General features: G+C 41.3%; 1 protein-coding gene across 2 annotated transcripts in view; it reads left to right on the top strand.

The window, feature by feature from the left end:
- PIP5K1B (phosphatidylinositol-4-phosphate 5-kinase type 1 beta) overlaps positions 1-23,320 on the top strand; it is a 113,089-nt gene that overhangs the window by 53,446 nt on the left and 36,323 nt on the right. For both annotated transcript variants that reach the window (XM_069961874.1, XM_069961875.1), the window contains exons 4-7: positions 9,275-9,405; positions 15,556-15,673; positions 17,034-17,186; positions 17,653-17,952. In XM_069961874.1, the coding sequence (XP_069817975.1) occupies positions 9,275-9,405; positions 15,556-15,673; positions 17,034-17,186; positions 17,653-17,952 (702 nt within the window). The remainder of the gene's footprint in view (positions 1-9,274; positions 9,406-15,555; positions 15,674-17,033; positions 17,187-17,652; positions 17,953-23,320) is intronic.

Genomic DNA, 23,320 nt, shown 5'->3' with positions numbered 1-23,320 from the left:
TCGCTGCGTTAAAGGGGTTAATGGCGAGTGGGCGGCCGTGCGTTCGAGGCGGCCCACCATTGAGGGTAAGGGCCTGGTTGCAGATAGCAGCCGGTCCTAACCGGCTATGGAGTGATCTCAATTCGTAAGCCCACTCCATAGCCCGGGACCCCGAAAGGGCGTACATTTAGGCCCTCCTGCGTTAAGGCCCAGGCAGTGGGGGCGTAAATGTACACCCATGGTCGTTAAGGGGTTAAGTAATGGTAAGAAGTGAAAATGTATAGTATGCCTAGTAGGTTGCAGTGTATTTATATTGTTGGTTAACAATACATTTTCCTTGTAGTATGAGATGGTTAATCCTGGTGCTGGTAACAATAATGTCACATATCTAGACAAGATACCAATGGTAAATAAAAATTAAATTGAATTAAACTTTGTTCTGCACAAATGAGAAGATATCAATGATATGGCAGGCTCCAGTATTACATTATCTGCAAGTCCTAAGATTAGCTTGACTCTATTGTAACGACAACTTGGGGGGGGGGGGTGTTGTTTGCCTTGTTCGTATTTCATTAGCTTGTTCATTTACTGAATTTACGCTTCCCCAGGAAGGATGCAATAGATTGGATGTCTTCATTTTAAAATGAGACTTGAAGGATTAGAATAATAATCCCTTCAAGGTTTAATTCACTTTTGCTGGAGTCACAACAGGCTTTACATTAGGTCTTGTTGGGCTGCCTTCCCGTCTCCTTTCAAGTCGATGAAGTCAATATTTGAGACTGAGGTATTTATATAACAGGGGTCATTGGAGACAATTATCTTAACTCTTTTAAAGATGACCCTCTGTTAAAGAGTGGTTATCCCTGCTGGTGTTATAAGCCTGAATTGGAGCATCTGGTTACATAATTCATTCAAACTATTTATTAGCAAGAGACTAAGGCCCCTATTACATAAAGTGACTATTGCGGAACAGGCTGAGATCAACCTATGTAAAAAGGTTTTGCTTTGCGCTGCATAAAAAACGTTTAGCAGTCACACAGCGCCCCATGTAATAGGGGACATTTAGCCATTGAATGAATGAAACAAAGAGTCATATGAAAGGTTTAGCAATTGTTTGTGTGGCCCTCCCCGCACAGTGATCGAGCTTTGTAATAGGCTGCTTAAACTAGTGCAACCTGTGTAATAGGGCTGCAATTGTCAGATATAACTTATGCTGACATTTGTACAAAAAATAATGGTGAATTCACAACATTTCCCCAATCATCTACTTTCCTTTGATTTTATGTTGTCATATTGCTCCTTATCATAAATTATCTGTTCTCAGGGGAGGTGCCATTTCACGCACATCTTTCTCACTTCCAATGTAAGGCCACGTTCACACAATGTTCACTGACTATCTCAACCACAGTAGACCTATTAAAACATAACCTTTATTTATAAATCCATAAAAAGGGTACCTACATCGAAGAACCCATCCATCACATCTAATGACTCAAAAAATGAAAAACGTGAGAAATCAGTGCTATTCCGGGACAACTAGATACAGGTAGCGATTACTGGAGGGCAGGGGGGTAGTGCACGCTACTCTCAGGATGTAGATGTCTGGCCCTGCCTTTTTGGGGAACCCACCTCCTTAATAGGGTGGCCCCAACCACGATGACAGTCCCTTACCTAATAACAGTGCCCAGGAAAAAACAACAAACTAGTGACATATATACAGTGTGAGTGTTTGACCACAACATATATATACATAAAATTGCAGCAAGAATGGGATTAGATAATTAGTTTACGGAATCTAAACCAATGATCTTGTCATCTGGTTTATTTCCTTCATTCCTACGCGTTTCACCCATCCAAATTCTGGGATGGGATCATCAGGGAAATGTTTGCACACAATCGTGTATCGACCAGTAGTCTCAATCAAGGTTAAATGCATATGCTGCAAACCAACAAATGGATGGGGTTGGATATAAATATTTAAAATAGAAGCAAGCAATATTCCAATATAGTTTTATCTCCCTAGATAGTATGCAGGGGTGGGTAATACCAGGACCGACTCATAATTCATACAGAATGCCAACAAAGATCATCTAATGCCACCAACAAATAGACAAATAAATTAATACATGATATATTACAATAAATAGATCAACATATCAAAATCAGGAGGGGTAGTGGATAGTGTAGTGAGAGAACACCCAGAGGACAAATCTCCCCACTAGGTAGGCATAAGATAATTGCCTGCTAAATAGCCACAACATTCAATATGTATTGCAGATAGTGTATGTTCACTTAGCTATGTCTGGTGGCTGAAGCACTATAAACATAGTGTTCTCCCTCTGCGCTCCCCTCGGTCCGGTCTCCTCACCATCCTGGTTGGAAGCGTGGTGTTAGTGAGCACGTTGGTATATATGGCGTTCCGTTCAGGTGCTTCCGGGTAGCGGCGGGATCTAGTGACGCCGCTTCCGGGTTGGTGGAACGCAATCAGCGCTCCACCTCGCCGTCCAATGGCGCCGCCTCCGGGTAGGTGGAACGCATACCGCGCTCCACCTCGTTATCCGGAAATCAGCGTCAGACAGCCAGGACACGAATGGACCGCGGAATGCGCAACCAGTGCCGCCAGATAACCACAACACAACATAGATGGAACGCAGAATGCGTTCCAGCGGCGCAATGGCTAATAAAGCACAATGCGTGCCAAAGTGAAGAACTGGGTAGGCCATATGCCCGGCAGTGAGGGAATAGTATGGTGATATAAGTATTAACATATATATATATATGATCTTGGGGAAGTCAATTCCATAGTAAATAATATATGTTGGCAGCTAGCATTTATGTGGCATACCAGATTAAGAATTTTTTGTATTTATATTTTATTTTTACAGTTTTACATTTTTACATTAATACACAGGTTGGATATGGCTGTGATATAAGGTCATCCATATAAGTTGGAATAAGCTACAACCACCCCCTGCGGGGAGATTACAATTAGGGAGGAGATGACGGCTAAGTTAAGCTTATCCAGTATCAATAAATGAAACAAAGGATAGCGATTCATTGAGGCCAGAGGGATTCACCGTGTGTAGTCTGTAGATCCAGCGGGCCTCCTTTTGTAGGAGGAGTTTGTCAATGTCGCCACCCCTGGGTGAGGGGCGAATGAGTTCAATCACCTGAAAACTTACATTGTGCGGCGTCTCAGAGTGTTGTTGGCACATATGTTGTGCCAATGGTTTATCACGTTTGTGTGTAATGTCTCCAATATGTTCAAGCACCCTTCTACGAAATTCTCGTTTGGTTTTTCCAACGTACTTTTTGGGACATGAGCATGTGGCCATATATACCACGCCAGTCGATCTACAGTTTGCAAATTCCCTGTTATGGAATATCACTTCACCCGATGCATCCGAGAACTGGTTGGTAACAATAATGTACTGGCATGCTTTGCAAGCACCACATCTAAAAGTACCCATCGGTCTAGTTTTTCGTAACCACATCTTAGAGGTAGGCGGGGAGAAATGGCTCTCTACCAGTTGATCTCCCAGATTCCTACCTCGTCTATAGGTGATATAGGGCATATAAGACACAACCTGACGTATAAAGAAAATAAGGCTCTAATTTCACTGGAGAAAAACAAATCGCTGGTAATAAAACCATCTGATAAAGGTGGAAATCTAGTAATCCTTGATCAAGAAAATTATGTAAATATGTGCCAGCAGGTACTAAGGGACAGATCAAATTATGCCTTATTAAGATCGGATCCAACCAGTCAATTTCAGAAACAGCTTAAATCTATTCTGGACTCTGCAAAGAGCGACTCTCTAATCGACCACGCAGAATATGAGTTCATGTATACATCACAACCCCGACTGGCCACCTTTTATGGGCTCCCTAAAATCCATAAAGGACTGCACCCCCTAAAATGTCGGCCTATTGTTTCCGGCATCAATAACCTCACTCAAAATGTGGGGATTTACCTTGATAAGGTACTAAGGCCGTTCGTGACATCTCTCCCGTCGTATCTGAGGGATACGACTGACCTTTTGTTGAGAATCCAGGACGTCGTCTTAGAAAACCATCATCTACTCTGCTCTGTAGACGTGGAATCATTATACAGTTCAATCCCTCATCATCTTGGACTACAGGCAGTCAAACATTTTCTAAAAAGTCGCAGTATCCATCTTACACCCTGCAACGATTTTATCATTACCTTGCTGGAATTTGTACTCACCAAAAATTATTTTATCTTTTCCTCACAAATCTTCCACCAGCTCAGGGGCACGGCAATGGGCGCCCCAGTGGCGCCCACATATGCTAACTTGTTCCTGGGCTGGTGGGAGGAGGAGTTTGTCTTTGGTGAGTCCATGTATAGGTATCAAGAATTTATCCAGTTGTGGGGCAGGTACATAGACGACGTCCTGGTTCTCTGGTCAGGTACACGTCATCAATTTGAGGACTTCATGTGAGCACTCAATGATAACAACATTGGGATGAAATTTACATTTGAAATACAAACCGAAAAATTGTGCTTTCTAGATGTCCTCCTGGAGAGAGGTGAGGGGGGATGTATTTCCACCTCAGTCTACCGGAAACCAACAGCAGGTAATACCCTTTTGAGGTGGGATATTCATCACCCCCTCCCCTTGAGGAAAGGTATACCTAAGGGGCAATACCTCAGAGTGCGCAGAAACTGCTCCACCCCTGGAGTATTCAGAGATGAAGCTCAAAAACTACAACAACGCTTCAAAGATCGGGGATACCCGGCTGGGGTCCTTAAAAAAGCTTATCAGGAAGCAAGGAGGAGGGACAGATGTACCCTTTTAATCCCCAGGGATGATAAATGCCAGAACATGAAATCTAGGATCATAGGGACCTATGACTCCTCGGCCCAACAGATCAGAGGGATACTGGACCAGTATTGGCCAATACTTCGTGCCGATCCAGTTGTAGCCACTCGGGTAGAAGACAGACCCACAGTCACCTATAGACGAGGTAGGAATCTGGGAGATCGACTGGTAGAGAGCCATTTCTCCCCGCCTACCTCTAAGATGTGGTTACGAAAAACTAGACCGATGGGTACTTTTAGATGTGGTGCTTGCAAAGCATGCCAGTACATTATTGTTACCAACCAGTTCTCGGATGCATCGGGTGAAGTGATATTCCATAACAGGGAATTTGCAAACTGTAGATCGACTGGCGTGGTATATATGGCCACATGCTCATGTCCCAAAAAGTACGTTGGAAAAACCAAAGAAGAATTTCGTAGAAGGGTGCTTGAACATATTGGAGACATTACACACAAACGTGATTAACCATTGGCACAACATATGTGCCAACAACACTCTGAGACGCCGCACAATGTAAGTTTTCAGGTGATTGAACTCATTCGCCCCTCACCCAGGGGTGGCGACATTGACAAACTCCTCCTACAAAAGGAGGCCCGCTGGATCTACAGACTACACACGGTGAATCCCTCTGGCCTCAATGAATCGCTATCCTTTGTTTCATTTATTGATACTGGATAAGCTTAACTTAGCCGTCATCTCCTCCCTAATTGTAATCTCCCCGCAGGGGGTGGTTGTATCTTATTCCGACTTATATGGATGACCTTATATCACAGCCATATCCAACCTGTGTATTCATGTAAAACTGTAAAAATAAAATATAAATACAAAAAATTCTTAATCTGGTATGCCACATAAATGCTAGCTGCCAACATATATTATTTACTATGGAATTGACTTCCCCAAGATCATATATATATATGTTAATACTTATATCATGTTAATACCATATCCCTGATTTCATGACATGATATATAATAGTAATTGTCCATTAAATATGAAAAAAATTTCTTCAGACCATACTATTCCCTCACTGCCGGGCATATGGCCTACCCAGTTCTTCACTTTGGCACGCATTGTGCTTTATTATACATCGCGCCGCTGGAACGCATTCTGCGTTCCATCTATGTTGTGGTTATCTGGCGGCACTGGTTGCGCATTCCGCTGTCCATTCGTGTCCTGGCTGTCTGACGCTGATTTCCGGATAACGAGGTGGAGCGCGGTATGCGTTCCACCTACCCGGAGGCGGCGTCATTGGACGGCGAGGTGGATCGCTGATTGCGTTCCACCAACCCGGAAGCGGCGTCACTAGATCCCGCCGCTACCCGGAAGCACCTGAACAGAACGCCATATATACCAACGTGCTCACTAACACCACGCTTCCAACCGGGATGGTGAGGAGACCGGACCGAGGGGAGCGCAGAGGGAGAACACTATGTTTATAGTGCTTCAGCCACCAGACATAGCTAAGTGAACATACACTATCTGCAATACATATTGAATGTTGTGGCTATTTTGGAGGCAATTATCTTATGCCTACCTAGTGGGGAGATTTGTCCTCTGGGTGTTCTCTCACTACACTATCCACTACCCCTCCTGATTTTGATATGTTGATCTATTTATTGTAATATATCATGTATTAATTTATTTGTCTATTTGTTGGTGGCATTAGATGATCTTTGTTGGCATTCTGTATGAATTATGAGTCGGTCCTGGTATTACCCACCCCTGCATACTATCTAGGGAGATAAAACTATATTGGAATATTGCTTGCTTCTATTTTAAATATTTATATCCAACCCCATCCATTTGTTGGTTTGCAGCATATGCATTTAACCTTGATTGAGAATATTGGTCGATACACAATTGTGTGCAAACATTTCCCTGATGATCCCATCCCAGAATTTGGATGGGTGAAACGCATAGAAATAAAGGAAATAAACCAGATGACAAGATCATTGGTTTAGATTCCGTAAACTAATTATCTTATCCCATTCTTGCTGCAATTTTATGTATATATATGTTGTGGACAAACACTCACACTGTATATATGTCACTAGTTTGTTGTTTTTTCCTGGGCACTGTTATTAGGTAAGGGACTGTCATCGTGGTTGGGGTCACCCTATTAAGGAGGTGGGTTCCCCAAAAAGGCAGGGCCAGACATCTACATCCTGAGAGTAGCGTGCACTACCCCCCCTGCCCTCCAGTAATCGCTACCTGTATCTAGTTGTCCCGGAATAGCACTGATTTCTCACGTTTTTCATTTTTTGAGTCATTAGATGTGATGGATGGGTTCTTCGATGTAGGTACCCTTTTTATGGATTTATAAATAAAGGTTATGTTTTATTAGGTCTACTGTGGTTGAGATAGTCGGTGAACTCTGTTGAAAAGTCTCTGCAGGACCATACCTATAGTGGGACTACGGATCCCGTAATTGTCCGTGAGCATACTTTAATAACACGTTCACACAATGTATAATTTAATTAAACAATGGCCATTATTGCAGGCTTCCAACAACGGCCGTTATTTAATCACTGTGGTCAATCAATTTACTTACCATGGAATCTCGGCCGCAGTGTATACACTTTTTTATGTACTGTGGCCAGGATTTCATGCGACTGCACAGACAACTGACATGTCAGTTTTTTATGCGGCTATTCACAAAACTGACAGTGCAGACAACGCATGTCTGGGCGTGCGCCTGCATTCCAATTTAAAAGAAATTAAGTTCATCCAGACGGTGCTGCAGCACCAGCCGATGTGAAATTCACTGACAGCGGCTGTTCAGTGACACAGCCATGTCACAGAACTGCCGCTGTCATACCTTGTGTGAACCTGGCCTAAAACTGTTACACTTTAGACTTTGGTCGGCTGTACCTGCTGCTCGCCACTTTAACGACCACTGACTGATGAAGTCGGTGGACATAGGGGTTGGGCATCAACACTGCTTAACCCCTTTGTTTTGTGAGAGATAAGCCAAAGCAAGAACACTCTGGTTGCGGCTTACCCCTCCCCATAAAGAATACAGAAACGCTTGGCCATGCCGAAAGTTCCAGTGTGTAGGGAGGACGGTCAGCAGGCGGGAGAGATAACTGATAACTAATTATCCCCTCTGAACTTCTGCAGATTGTTTCAGGATCATTAAGAATGACAAAGATGTGGGCACGTTTATCCTGTTTACTTTCTCATTAATTTTTGGGTTCAGTGTATCTTTAGGGCAGGGATGGGGAACCTTCGGCCCTCCAGTTGTTGCAAAACTACAATTCCCATCATGCCTGGACAGCAAAAGATTTGACTGTCCAGTCATGATGGAAATTGTACTTTTGCAACAGCTGGAGGCCGAAGGTTCCCCATCCCTGCTTTAAGGATTGCCAACTAAACCTACTAATCGTGGGCAAATTGTCTGACCATCTAATGTGTATGGGGGACCTGACAGATGATGTTAGGGGAAAAGACTACCACAACCTTTTCCCTCTTTTTCTTTGTAAACACATGGATGTTCGGGCCAAGCTGAATATGAATGGGGGATTGGAAAGATATATATTGTGTGTATTTCTACCTTAAGAAAGATGTGTGTGTGTGGGAGGGGGGCATTGTGTCGATGATTTCTGTCTAAACCTAGTCATATAAAGGAGATTCATTTGGGGCCATGGATTCCTCCTACACTTTAGATAATTTATTGATGCCTGCAGAAAACATGGAGCAACATAGGAAGCTACAGTATTTGCTGCTTAGGGGCTTTTCTAGTGAAATAGGGGCCCAGATATCCTTAGGCGAAGAGGCATATAACACTTTAGGTCATCTAGTCATATTTTTTTCTGTGCTTCATTGCTGTTGGTGGCAGTGTGCACTGAATTACTGAGGAACTGTTACAATTAGAAAGATTAAAATTAATGTGTCACCGGGACTTTTTACTGATTAGTGACAGATACTTAAGCATGGTGATGTTTTCAAATTATTTTCAATTTTCGTAATATAATTTTTATTTAACTTTTTGTACCTTATGGGGGCAGCCATCTCACCTGAACTGTTTTTATCAGCATTTAGAGATAAACACAAAGGGCTGGAGCAGGCCCTATTCACAATAATGAAAATGTATTCTAGGCATGCTTAGTGACCTACGCAGGGGTCCTGCTACAAGGAAGAGCAAACTGAGCTGTGACCTTTATATATTGAGTTACCTATAGACTGGTGCCACCTGTCACGTGTCTGTGTCCATAAAACTGATGGAAATTGATCTGTACATAACAGGAATTCTCAGCTCAGTTTTGAGCCTAGTGGCCAAAATGAAAATTGGAGTTCAGGATTATGTTAGAATATAGATATTGAAATAATTAGAAATAGAAAATATGTTTAACTAAAAAAACATGAATTAAACAATAGGACATTTCCTAAAGACAGATTCCCTATAAGCTGCAGTAGATAAAACTCAAAAATGTGTATTCTCTTTACAGACGGCATCATCAGCGATAAAAGGAACAATTCAGTTGGGAATAGGCTACACAGTAGGTAACCTTACATCCAAACCTGACAGAGATGTGCTTATGCAAGACTTCTACGTAGTGGAGAGTGTCTTCTTACCAAGGTAAGAAATAAACATCCAAAGTAGGAGGCTTATAAGAGCTACTATAATGTCTGTAAATATTATTTTCTCAGAGATAATGTAATGATTATATAAGGAATTCTTTTTTGTGGGATACCATTGAAAACCACTATGGTTAGTGTCAACCCAGCTTTACATTGGTCATAGCAGGAATTTTTAGATTGTATGCATAAAATAGAGATAATATTTTATATATGTCTATCTATCTGAATATGCTTATTAGGTTCAGAAATTTTCTTATTTAGGTCTTGTTAGGTATTGTCAAAGGGAAACTATCAGCAGGTCTCTTACCTTCATCCTCAGTGCCGTTTCTGTGCAGTTTGTAGTTTAATTCAGGGTCTATTAAGGCTGGGGGCAGGGCTACACTTCTAATTATTATCGATAGAGTTCTCCAAACAACCTTTACTAGACACTGAATTAAAATACAAACTGCACAGAAATGGCGCCAAGGAGGAAAGTAAGAGACTTACCTCCATCCTCAGCGGCCCATGCGCAATAGGGAGCTATCAGCAAGTTGGATGACTGGTGATAGTTTCCCTTTAAGCTGGCTTTACACATGCTCATGCAGGTTTTGATCATTTTGACAGTCATAATCTTATGCATGTAGCTAGCTTAAACCAAAGTAAACTCTTTGCTCAGGCACAGTACTATTTTAGCTCCACAGCAACAGTAAGTTGTAATAAAAGCATTATAAATGTTGTGTATAATGGAGCAGTAAAGATAAAGCTGTCAATGGAACATTAGAAATAATAGCCGGTTTACCGTAAAATGTATCTTACTCACAATGAGAACAGATCTATATTTAAACATTTTCCTACAGTAGACACAATCCTGTGGTGTGCGCGTACTACAAGACTAAATACCTAAATCTTAATCTAAATATTAATATAGTTTATACTTACACAACAAGATTTATACATATATAAAAGTTTACCAGACACATTGAGGAGGGGACGACAGCCAGGGTGGATCATTGTAGTACCTTCCCTAGTGCACCAAAGCTCCTAATTTATGTATTAATTAAACTGAAGATTCCACAAAAATGATGCTGAGGATTCTCATTATCCCCTTCTCTATAGAAACATAACAGCAGGTTAGGGTCTTCCGGCCTGCTGATAGTTTCCCTTTAACTACTAATAAGCAATGTGGATTGTCATTGAACACAACAGTGTAAAGTTTATGCACTGCTAATTTCACATGAATTATAGTTTGTTTTGCGTTTCACATGAATTATAGTTTTATTGTTTTGCTTATTCATACATCATCCATGTTGTAAAACTGTGGATGACCCTATTCCACCGGATGATTATCGTTCAGATTATCGTTAAATCGTTCGAATCTAAACGATAATCGTTCGGTTAAAATGCAGTTAGCGATTAACGACCGAACGAGAAATCGTTGATCACTTTATAAGACCTTGACCTATTTTTATCGTTGCTCGTTCGCAAATCGTTCGCATTGATTAAGACGCCGTTCGGTCGTTCACAGTAGATACGAACGCAATAGCGAAGAAATAGCGAAGAGAAAACGATCGCAAATACGATCATAAGTAACGATTATCGTTCCATGGAAATGAGTGAACGTTTTCAGGTCTTTCTAAATAGCAGTCGTTTGAGATTGTTAATCGTTAACGATTATGCGAACGATAATCGTCCGGTGGAATAGGGCCCTAACTCTCAAGGTCCTGTTTTCCCTAAGGTCACTTACTACATGTTTTAGTCTTTCCATCTGCCCCATTACCTACAGTCGGTATATTAGTAAGAAGCGGGGAACTGAATATATACTGCCCCTTTTACATTATTAGCCCAATGAGCGCTCCTAGGAATAATCATTCCTGTTAGGTGGCCAGTGATCAGCGGATATATGAGAAAACTCTTGTTTGACGTCTAAGCGTATCTAATATGCAGCCTTTTAAATAGTCTTTATTGGCAGCACAACCCCGTGTACATGGGGAAATGTTTCTAACAATGATGCAGTTGAATGGTGCGTTCACATGGCCCAGCCTGCAATTGTTTGAGCCATGTAAAGGTCTATTAACCCCTTCACGTTAGTAGGAATGTATATATACGTTCCTGACTGTGAAGGGGTTTGATGTGTGCAGGACTGCTGAAGTGAGAGCGGACCCCCACACATCAGGGTCCCAGGAGCTAAGGGTAATGAGAGGCAGCTGCGATCCCGCAGTTGCCTCTCATTAACCCCTTAAACGCGTCAATCTATACCGATCGCTGCGTTTAAGGTACTCAGTGACAGGACAAGCTGCTGTCACTGAGTGATCGGGACCCCCGCAGTCATGCATGGCATAGCATAGATCACTGTATGCAATCTATTGATTGCATGTTTTAAAGTGAAAAAAAAGGTGTAAAAAAAGTAATAAAAAAAGTTTTCAAAAGTATTTAAAAAAACCCTTATAAACCTCCCTGCCAATAAAAGTTTAATATACCTCCTTGCCCATTATAAAAATAAAAATAAAAAATTAATAAATAAACATATTGTATATTGTAGCCTGTGGAATTGTCCGATCTATTAAAATATAACATTATTGTTCCTGCATGGTGAACCGCGTAAATGGTAAAAAAAACACACCAGGATTGCTGATTTTTTAAAATTATTTATCAGAAAAAAAATTATAAAAAGCGATCAAAAAATTTCTGTGACAACAATATGATATTAATAAAAACTAGAGATCATGGCACAAAAAAATGACACCTCAACCAGCCCTGTAGGTGGAAAAATAAAAAAAATATGGCTTTTAGAAGACGGGGAGGAACATTGTATTAATTTGACCCAGTCTTAAAGGGGATAAAGAGTATTGTTCAACAAATCGGCATTTAACGTTCAATAAACAGACTAGTACACAGGGAGATTGGACCCTGCCCGCGGGGGCTTAAAATCCAAAAGGTGAGGGAAGGGACCAGATGGTCACAGGGTGGTGAAGTGGCAGCAGAGTTATTGTAGGTTGTAGTCTAAAGAGGTGGGTTTTCAGGTTACTTTTGAAGGTTGTGATGGTGGGCGTGAGCCGTCTGTGTTGGGGTAGTGAGTTCCAGAGAATGGAGGGGTGGTGTGAGATGGGAGAAAAGGTAATAAATTTTGTTTTGTCCATGTTGAGTTTTAAAAGGTGGCAGGAAAAGGATGATATAACTGGTAGCCAATTTGGGATTCTGGATAGCAGAAAGATGACATCTAGATCAGAGTGTCATCAGCATAGAAGTGGTACTTAAAGCTATGGTATTCTATGATCTGTCCAATGCCAAACGTATAGATGGAGAAGGGTAGTGGCTCTAGGATAGTGCCTTTGGGGGCTGGTGAGGTGTCAGGAGATCCAGGAGAGAGCTAAGCCTGTGACGCTGAAGGATGAAAGGGTTTGTAGGAGGGAATGGTTGACTGTATCAGAGGATAGGTCAAGGAGAAGGAGCACAGAGTATTGGTATGAGACAGTTTCTATGAAATGGTGGGAGCAGAAGCCAGAATGTAGGGGGTTGAAAAGAAAGTTCGATAAAAAATGGAAGGACAGTGTTGCACAGGTTATTTATACAGAAGATATTATATTTGTGTTGGCCAACAATAGAGAGCAACAGATAAATGATTGATTATTTTCAATGCATCACAGTGCACGTGCAGAATTTGACAGAAGCCAGGTGAATAATGATAGCTATTTCGTGCTAGGCTGAACACTTAGTTACATCTGGTTTGATGAAGCAGAGCCTAGTGCTAAATGGATGTAACTGTTCACCTGTGTTCTGCCGATGTCTGCATGTGTGCATAAATCCTGACATAAATGCTAACATCTTTGGGTGAGTGCCGCTCTTTTGACCTCTATCGTTGGACTTTTTGCTTTATTCAAATAAATTGTGTAAGCTGCACATGATACTAAAAAGAGGGGTGAAGTGACTGAGCTTTTCTAGCCGTGTCTTTTCCAGATTATAGCTGGGTTCACACTACGTATATTTCAGTCAGTATTGTGGTCCTCATATTGCAACCAAAACCAGGAGTGGATTAAAAACCCAGAGGTACTGTTCACATAATGTTGAAATTGAGTGGACGGCCGCCATTTAATGGCAAATATTTGCTGTTATTTTAAAACAACGGCTGTTATATTAAAATAATGGCAGTTATTTACTGTTATATGGCGGCCATCCACTCAATTTCAACATTGTGTGAACAGAGCCTTTCTGTGTTTTTAATCCACTCCTGGTTTTGGTTGCAATATGAGGACCACAATACTGACTGAAATATACGTAGTGTGAACCCAGCCTATATTTGTATTGACTGATTTATCAGTGTTATACCTTATATCATATAACTGTAGTCAACTTTTTAAAGTCTATTTTCCTCAGTGACTGACTGCACCAATAGTGAAAACTATACACACAATGACCAAAGCCACTACAGTCGCTGTACTGTCTGCCCTGACAATTATGCTGGCAAAATGTACCTTTTAGTACCACATATTGTCAAATGGAAAACTGTAGTGAGGCATGCCAAAAGGTGACTCACATCATAAAAATAAATATTAGTAATAACCTAACATGCTATTTAACTGCTGTTTTTTATTTCTACTGATTTACTGCAGACAGTGACATAAGCACCAACAATCAATCCGATTCAAAAGCTTCCACGTGTTATAAACATGTGATTCAATATAGAATGGGCAGACAATGGTCACCTCTTGTTTAACTAGACCATATATAACCATATGCTCAGACTGAGCATAACTACCTTTATACACCTTGAGCTCTGTTACCTCTTCCTGATATGTGTTAACGTCAGCTTAAACATTTTACAAAGTTTGTTTATTCCTTTATGTCATAGTAATGTATCTGATACAGAGGGTGGCTGTAAGCCTGTTGAAATACTTAGGCCTTATTCACACATTGTTAGTTGTAGAAACGCATTTTGGGTGGGTTCACACTACGGAATTCTCGCGGACAATGTCCGCGGAATTCTGTCAGCTGACCGCCCGCACGGGCACGAGCTTTTCCGCCGGCTCCATAGACACCATTCTATGGGCCGGCGTATTCCGCGATCCGCTGAAAGAAGTGACATGACACTTCTTTCAGCGTATGGTGTCTATGGGGCCGGCGGAAAGGCGCCCAAATGTGCGGGCGGACAGCTGACGGAATTCCGCGGACATTATCCGCGAGAATTCCGTAGTGTGAACCCGCCCTTAAGGACAAAATTAGTGCCCATTGGTTTCCATAGGGATATTCACACTATCCGTAATTGTTTGGATCCGCAATCTGTACCACAAAAAGTTTGCAAATTGAAAGATTTCCAGAGAAGACCTGAGGATGCAGATAAAATGCCATGAGAACATGTGTATGGATACATCTAAAGTAGTGTCATCTTATGTAGCTGATATCCCACAAAGCAGTGGGTCCTAATAATTCTTCACTTGCAGCACTTTAAAATGTAAAAATTAGAATTTTCAACATTTACATGGTCTAAAATAAATGTGATTTTGTTAACCAAAACCACAAGGTGCCCTATATTAGTTTTTTCTCCTCTAGATACAACCCTTTACTGTGTAATAATTAGAAATGAGCGAACCGGGTTCGGGTTCGAGTCGATCCAAACCCGAACGATGTGCATTAGATTAGCTGGGGCTGCTGAACTTGGATAAAGCTCTAAGGTTGTCTGGAAAACGTGGATACAGCCAATGACTATATCCATGATTTCCAAATAGCCTTAGGGCTTTATCCAACTTCAGCAGCCACCGCTAATCAAATGCCGAAAGTTCGGGTTCGGATCGACTCGAGCATGCTTGAGGTTCGCTCATCTCTAGTAATAATATGTATAAAATGCTTTGGTGGTTGGGTGGAAGTGTTTGATGGTGGTTATAAAATTGGTCATATTTTTCTTGTTAAAACATACAGTACATGTGATAAGTAGAGATGAGCGTAATTGAGCATGCTCACGTTCTTCCAAACCCGAATGGTCTGCATTTGCTTACCAGTGCCTGAAGAAGTTGGACGCAGCCCTAGAAAGTCCCGGAAAACATGGATACAATCAAATGCAGAGTGTTCAGGTCCAAACAAATCCGGATTTTCTCGGGGTTCACTTATCTCTAGTGATAAGTAGTTATATGCCGTATAGCTGTGTAATAAATTGACAATGTTTTTCCTCAAATTTTAGTGAAGGAAGCAATTTAACCCCAGCACATCATTACCCAGACTTCAGATTTAAGACCTATGCTCCATTAGCATTCCGCTACTTCAGAGAGCTTTTTGGCATCAAACCAGATGATTACTTGGTAAGAACTCTGTGATTGTTTCCTCTCTGTGTATTGTTCTCATGGACGCCACAAAATCCCTGCTGAATGGAGCTGTGGGCCATGCATGCACTCTGTCACTCCATTCATTCTCCATTCTCGAGATCGCGGGGGACCTAAGCAGTAGGACATCCCCACAATCTCTGTTACGCCTTATCCTACGAATACTGTAGATAGGGCATAACTTTTCCAGATGGGAATACCCCTTTAACATCCATGTTCATAGCTGGATGATGGACTTGGCCTGGCCTAGAAGTTAAACAAAAAATGGGTTAAGAGCTAATTAAGCATTTGATGAAGCCGTGGTCTTATTATAATTGATATTTTTGTGGCCATTGATTATAGTAATTATTTCAGTAAATGATCTCATTAGCATTAAATACCCCTAAGAATATTGCTGATTGCATTCTAATTGAGAACACGGATAAATTAATTGCCATGTTTATGAAGTTCATTAAGTGATATCTCACATGTGAGTCCTGTAACCTTGACCTGGAAACACTTTCTATAGATAACGTTTGGCCTAACTCATTTAAAGTGTTTATCTCAAAAAAGGTAAAAGTAGAAGGATACAATACAACTTTTTGGCTGCCGTGTTGAGACCAAACCACCCACACCTATATCACCAGTGGCATGATTTTCCCAATAATACCACATTTTTACCAGCAAAATAGTACAGTCATTGCGTATGGCATGTGGTTATGTTCTCATCCACATTTGGCAGCTGCAGTGTTAGGATCCTATTACACGGGCCCACTACGGCTCTATCATTTTAATAAACGAGCGCTGATCTGCCAGATGGACGCTCATTTGCTGAACCTATTAGACGGCCTGATAATCGGGCAGTAAAGGCTGCATGGACATCAGTATTGATGTCCATGCAGCCCTTGCCCAAACACCTGATACCTTACCTCTCCCCACTCCCGGTCTTCTCTCCTGTACACCCGACAATTTTAGGTTCAAACCTAAACCAACAATCAGCCGATGATCGATTTCATCGGCTGATCGTTGTCTCTATTACACGTAGTGATAATCAGTTGAATCTGCCCAATTCAGCCGATTATTGCTCTGTGTTATAGGGCCCTTAGACTGTACCCGATAGCCACATGTTAAACTTGGCCAAAATGTATATAATTCATAAGTGGTCAGCAGTGCAAATGTTGTGTTCTGCCATAAAGCATCCTTAATGGTAAATGTTAGATTTTAAACCAAATAGTGAATAAGTCAATGATCATTGCAATGCAGTCATGTAAAATATGACATCAAATAGTAAAGAAGTATACCTTGTAATTTACAGCTGTGGGGCTCAGGCTAATCGATATATTCTTGCTTTTTGGTTTAGTATTCACTCTGCAGCGAACCCTTAATAGAATTGTCTAATCCTGGTGCAAGCGGCTCCATCTTCTTTGTAACCAGTGACGATGAATTTATCATTAAAACAGTTCAACACAAAGAGGCAGAATTCCTTCAAAAGCTGCTTCCTGGCTACTACATGGTGAGTAAGGAGATATTAGAATACATCTAAGCAATATTTCATTATATGTTATACATTAGTACGGTATACAAGTGAGCTAGGACTCTCTTTTTTGGTATCTTAATCATTCACCAATGTCTAGAACTGAGAGAGGCAGCCACTTATATTTTGAAGGGGGTGAATACTCATGTACAGGCACCTTTAGAAATAAATCCAGTTGACCCCAATGGATAAATCCCTTCTGATATGATTGATATATCAGAAGACACTAAAATCCACATAAATCTATTTCATTATATAGCAACTGATGTACATCGGGGTATGGAAATGTTTCTGTATGGCCGAGTATGAGAAGGAGAAGTACCAACTAATCCCCTTCTCCTGATCCCCAATGCTGAAGCAAAGCCTTATAAACCTAATTTGTTTCATCTACTATATAGTGATGTTTGTCTGCTTTCTCTCATTCAGTATGTTTTTTTTTATATAGAATTTAAATCAGAATCCTCGAACACTGCTGCCCAAGTTTTATGGACTTTACTGTCTTCAGTCTGGAGGTATAAACATTCGGCTTGTGGTTATGAACAATGTATTGCCACGTTCACTAAAGATGCATTTCAAGTATGACCTCAAGGGATCAACATATAAGCGAAGAGCATCACGAAAAGAACGAGAGAAATCTTGCCCCACATACAAAGACCTGGATTTCCTGCAAGATATGCATGAAGGATTGTATTTTGATCCTGACACCTACAGTGCATTAATGAAAACACTACAGAGGGATTGCCGGGTAAGTACAATACTAGATAGGTACACAAGTTGGTACCATGCTATGTATATCCAGGATGTTCTGACATCAGTTGTCTTCAGGCACCTGACAAAGAACATCCAGTTAGTGCAGCAGTATTATACATGAAAAATGCAAATATGTTGTATTATGTGCATGTTACTAAAGAGACCTATTAATGAATGCAGGCGTACAATTATATCAGTATACAAGAGGTTATACAAGCTCCTGGAACATTTTTGTAACTTGCAGATTTTCCTGGTTATCTTCATGGTTGGCTGTAGCATCTTCCGCTCCAGGTGCCTTAAAAAATGCTGAATACAGTCGTGGGAAACTTCTCCCAGCACTGCATCCAGCTTTTCCAGGCATCCAAAGTAGAGCAGCACGGCTTTCAAAGGCAGCAGGCTGGCAAACTGATGGCCGAGCTTAGTGAAGCCCTTCCCTTTACTAGCACTGTAAATTCACTCATCCCTAATGCTGACCCGATCAGCATAAAATCCTTTCTGGCACTGGAGGTTCAGGGATCCATGGATGTGAACACTCTGGGTCATTACTTTGCACAAACCCAATTAGATAAGAATGGGGGTCACATCCATGGATGGCCAAACTTTCCACAGCAAAATGGATTTCACACCAATTGGGTCAACCAACTTCATGACGGATGCACTTTAACTATTCTGGGAAATATATATGCATTCAGTAGTATAGAACAGTGATTTTCAACCTTTTTTGAGCCGCAGCACACTTTTTATACTTAAAAAATCCCGGGGCACACCATAAACCAAAATGGCACAAAATGACACTAAAACAGTACATATTATACATATAGTTAATAATATAGATTCTAAATGTATTTATACTCATTCAGTGTGAAACCTGGGCCTGTTTTCTTCTCCCCCCTGTGCTTCTCTCCACCATACTTCTTCCCCCTGCTTCTCTCCTGTGCTTCTCTCCCCCATGCTTCTCTCCACCATACTTCTCTCCCCCCTGCTTCTCTCCACCAAACTTCTCTCCCCCCTGCTCCTCTCCGCTGTTTCTCTCCCCCATCCCCATGTTTCTCTCCCCTGTTTCTCCCCCATCCCCATGATTCTCTCCCCCATGCTTCTCTCCGTCTCTCCCCCCTGTTTCTCTCCCCCATCCCCATGTTTCTCTCCCCCATCCCCAGGTTTCTCTCCCCCATGCTTCTCTCCCTACCTGTTTTTTCCCCATCCCCATTTTTCTCTCCCCCATGCTTCTCTCCCTGTCTCTCCCCCATGCTTCTCTCCCCCATCCCCATGTTTCTCTCCCCCATCCCCAGGTTTCTCTCCCCCATGCTTCTCTCCCTACCAGTTTTTTCCCCATCCCAATGTTTCTCTCCCCATGCTTCTCTCCCTGTCTCCCCCCCTGTTTCTCCCCCATGCTTCTCTCCCCCATCCCCAGGTTTCTCTCCCCCATTGTTTTCTCCTATTTCTCTCCCCCATCCCCAGGTTTCTCTCCCCCCCTTCCTCCTCACCTCCTCCGAGATGGTCGCTGCTGCTGTCCGCCTCACCTACTGGCCGCCCGTAGGGCCCGGACGTGCTCCTCCAATCAGCAGAGACCGGGAGCGTGGTGCGCTGCGGCGGGCGGTAGCGCACACGTTGATTGGATGCGTGCATCACGGCCCGCCACAGCGCACCACGCTCCCGGTCTCCGCTGATTGGATAGGAGGAGCACGTCCTGGCTTTACAGGCGGCCAGTAGGTGAGGCGGACAGCAGCAGCGGGGCGATCTGCAGGGGCACCATAGTTTGGGGAACTTACTCCGCGGCACACCCGACCTTGTGTCACGGCACACTAGTGTGCCACGGCACACTGGTTGAAAATCACTGGTATAGAAGATATTAGTTTATTATAATGTTATTTTAATTTTTGCCTGTCATTTGGAGAAAAAAAAAAAGCTTGATGCTCGTTGCCTACATTTATCATCTTAATGACAGTGAATTACAATCTTTTCCATCCTCTGAAAATAATCAGGCTTTATGTACAAGAACATATTCAAGGTTACTTTTCCCAGCCTATTTCTCATAGCTGCTCCATAGCAGGAACCTTGTGTTCCAAGGACTGGGATATTTTTACTTCTGTCTGTATCTGAAATCATTGCGTATGTGTGTTGACTAAGACATTTGGTTTCTATTAACTCTGAGTTAGTTGCATTGTATGAATATATACATCCAGCACAACATGGATTGAGTAGCTACTAGTGTTGAGAAAACTTGCCTAACTGTTCAGGTTCAACAATGTTCTCCAAACCGTTGGATGCTGCCCTAGGGCTGCCAGGAAAACATGGATACAGCCTATGGCTGTATCCATGTTTTCCGGGACTCCCTGCTGGATGTATATACAAAGCTTGGCTTTTTAAGTGGGAGAATGATATACCTCTCTGTTGGCATGCTTCCAAGACGCAAGAGAGTAAGTCTACATTCACACGTCAGTATTTTTCATCCGTTTTCACGGACCTGGAAATACTGAATCCATTACAACCCATTAACTTTAATGGTGTTATTCATACATCCGCAATCCATGACAAACAAAATGGGACATGTTGTAATACGAGTGCAATTTGTGGAGAGTACATTTCAATCCACAAAACTGTCCACAAAACCATCCATATCGCGGATAAGTTTTTTATGACTTTACCAAGCTCCTCCTGCCACAAATATCTTGCCTGATAGAAACGACTGTAAAATGGCCCCCAGACAACCATGTGACCTTTTGGGGGTTGGGACAGCTAATGACATCATTTTTGCCATCCCCTCTTTTTTTCTTCACTACACCTTTATTTATGAATCCGCAAAAAAAACGGATTACAATACAGAAGATACTACGGATGCCATATGGATTGCGGATAAAAATTTGAGGATCCAGATTTTCATCCTTAAAAACAAACGGACGTTTGAATGTAGCCTAAGAGTAGGTGATATTATTTATTTGTTTTTGCTGGGGCAAGTCCTTTATGGGCATGTTTGTCATCTGGGCCAGGAGATTTCACAGCTAATAATTCAATTACAAATCATGGCCAGAAAAGCAACCCCATGGTAAAGGCCCTATTACACCAACAGATCTGACGACAGATTATCTGCCAAAGATTTGAAGCCAAACCCAGGAGAAGATTTGAAAAGAGAAATCCAGTCTTTCCTATATGACCTGATCTCTGTTTATAGTCCGTTCCTGGGTTTGGCTTCAAATCTTTGACAGATAATCTGTCGTCAGATCTGTTGGTGTAATAGGGCCTTTAGACCTGCACTATTATATATTAACTGCACTTTCTACCCATACGGCACCAGCTTCCATTTCAAGAAAAATCCCTTTTAGTGGTAATTTTTGCCCTTACATGTTTACATTTTATTTTTACATTAGGATACATACAAATTTAGCAATATAATGCATTATCATTACACATAAGATTTCACTCACTGGGTTTGGCTTCAAAGTAGCTAATGGTGGTAACATTTAGAAAATAGAGCAGCATATCCATGTTTCTGTGTTGCCAGAATAATAACTATATATATGAAAAATAGAATAAATCATTGAAGCAGTCTACTTGTGTTCCAAGTCTTATTGTCCATCAATAAAAATGATTCCCATTGTTTGAGAAGTCGCCCTTGGCAGAGACAGATTATCTGATGCTGTCTCATGTGAATATGTCCTAGCAGTGATCTCATGTCCAGCTGCGTATAACATCTAGTCTCTCAGACACTATTCTGTTGACATGCAAATAAAGACACTTTCTATTTATTCCAGCGCAAGCTTTATTATAATGGCCATATTCACTATCCTTCATTCTCAGATATATAATATTTCTGGTAATACATGACAGGGAGATCAACCATTTAGATTACCAGTTATAATTTCATATATATATATATATATATATATATATATATATATATATATATATTTTTTTTTTTTTTTTATTTTTTTTTTTTTTCCAATGATAAACATTAGTAAACAATTATATCTTATGTAAAACATTTTTATTTTTGTACTATATGTCCAATTATTAGTTATAGCATAGAAGGGCAAATTACGTTGTGGTGTCAGAGTAAAGGAAACATGGGCTACTGACTAGGCTTCCTGTTCATGACACGGGATGACAGTACACTATATTGTGCTGTGTGCACCCAACTGTGAAACCTTACTGTTCATCATATTTATTATCTTCCATTTAATAAAATAGGAATATATATATATATATATATATATATATATATATATATATATTTATATTTACAAAGTGTTTTCATTTAAAGATGCCCATACCCCTTAGAACTATGGTTCTCAAGCAATAAGGCGCCCCTAGTTGTTGGTGAGGCACAGCTGGCGGGTTCACCCGGTGGCACGCTGGTCTAGGGAAACATCATTTGTTCAGAAAGATTTTTCATTAACAAATGATCTTTCAGGAAAGAATATTCTCAAAATGTTTACAGAATATTTTCAGAATATTCCAAGAGTATTTTTTTTAGAATGTTCCCAGAATAAGGGCCTGTTTACACTGCGAAAAACAGGTGGAAATTCAGATCGAAACCCCTGCAGTGGATTCCGCTAGGAATTTCTGCCTGTTTTCTACAGTGTGAATGGGCCCTATTTCCAGAAAGATCAAAACATTGATAAGGTAGGGCCAATATGAACAACTGTAAGGGCCAATATGAACTAAAATCATCATCAGACAATTGTTTGTTCAATGTTTGTAAACCAAACAATCAACCTACTTTTATCCAATGTGTATGTAAACATTTAGATGCCCTGAGGCAATAAAAAATTATTGCAATGGAGGGCATAGCTTATAAAATCATTGGCTAAAGTATTTACTTTCAATTTCATAAATAAAATGTACATATGTAGACAATGATATGTTTGCTTAGGGAGATGCATACAGAGCCTTATCTGTCTTGCTGACCTGCCAGTAGAGCAATAAAGCTGTCATTCAATCGCAAGGCCACATGACCCCGCACATTCTACCCCACTCTGCACAGCAAAGCTAAAAAGTGAGCCACAGAAAACAGGCAGTACCAGTGTCAGGATGGTATCTCTGCAGAGCTTTATGCGCCCCTCAGCTCGTGCTGTTCGGCCGAGAAGGCGCTGATTTTCTTGTATCCTGTTTCTGTGTTTTGTTTTGCTGTGTGTGAACTCTGGTTTATTGCTCACCTGGGTTGGGAGACACACCCGACTTCACCTGCTGAGTTCTGTCTGGCCATGTCATGGTTAATCTGTGTTTTGGTTCTGCTGTGACTGACAGGTCTTGCTGCCAGTGGATCTGTTTTGTTCTCAGCTGTCTGTGCTTGGAGATCAGGGGGATGGTCCAATTATGTTCTGGATCAGAGCCCTGGTCTTCTATATAACTACCTCAGTCTTGGA

The sequence above is a fragment of the Dendropsophus ebraccatus genome, chromosome 3 (genome assembly GCF_027789765.1).
Source record: "Dendropsophus ebraccatus isolate aDenEbr1 chromosome 3, aDenEbr1.pat, whole genome shotgun sequence".
Classification (NCBI taxonomy): domain Eukaryota; kingdom Metazoa; phylum Chordata; class Amphibia; order Anura; family Hylidae; genus Dendropsophus; species Dendropsophus ebraccatus.
This window is presented reverse-complemented; position numbering and strand designations above follow the sequence as displayed.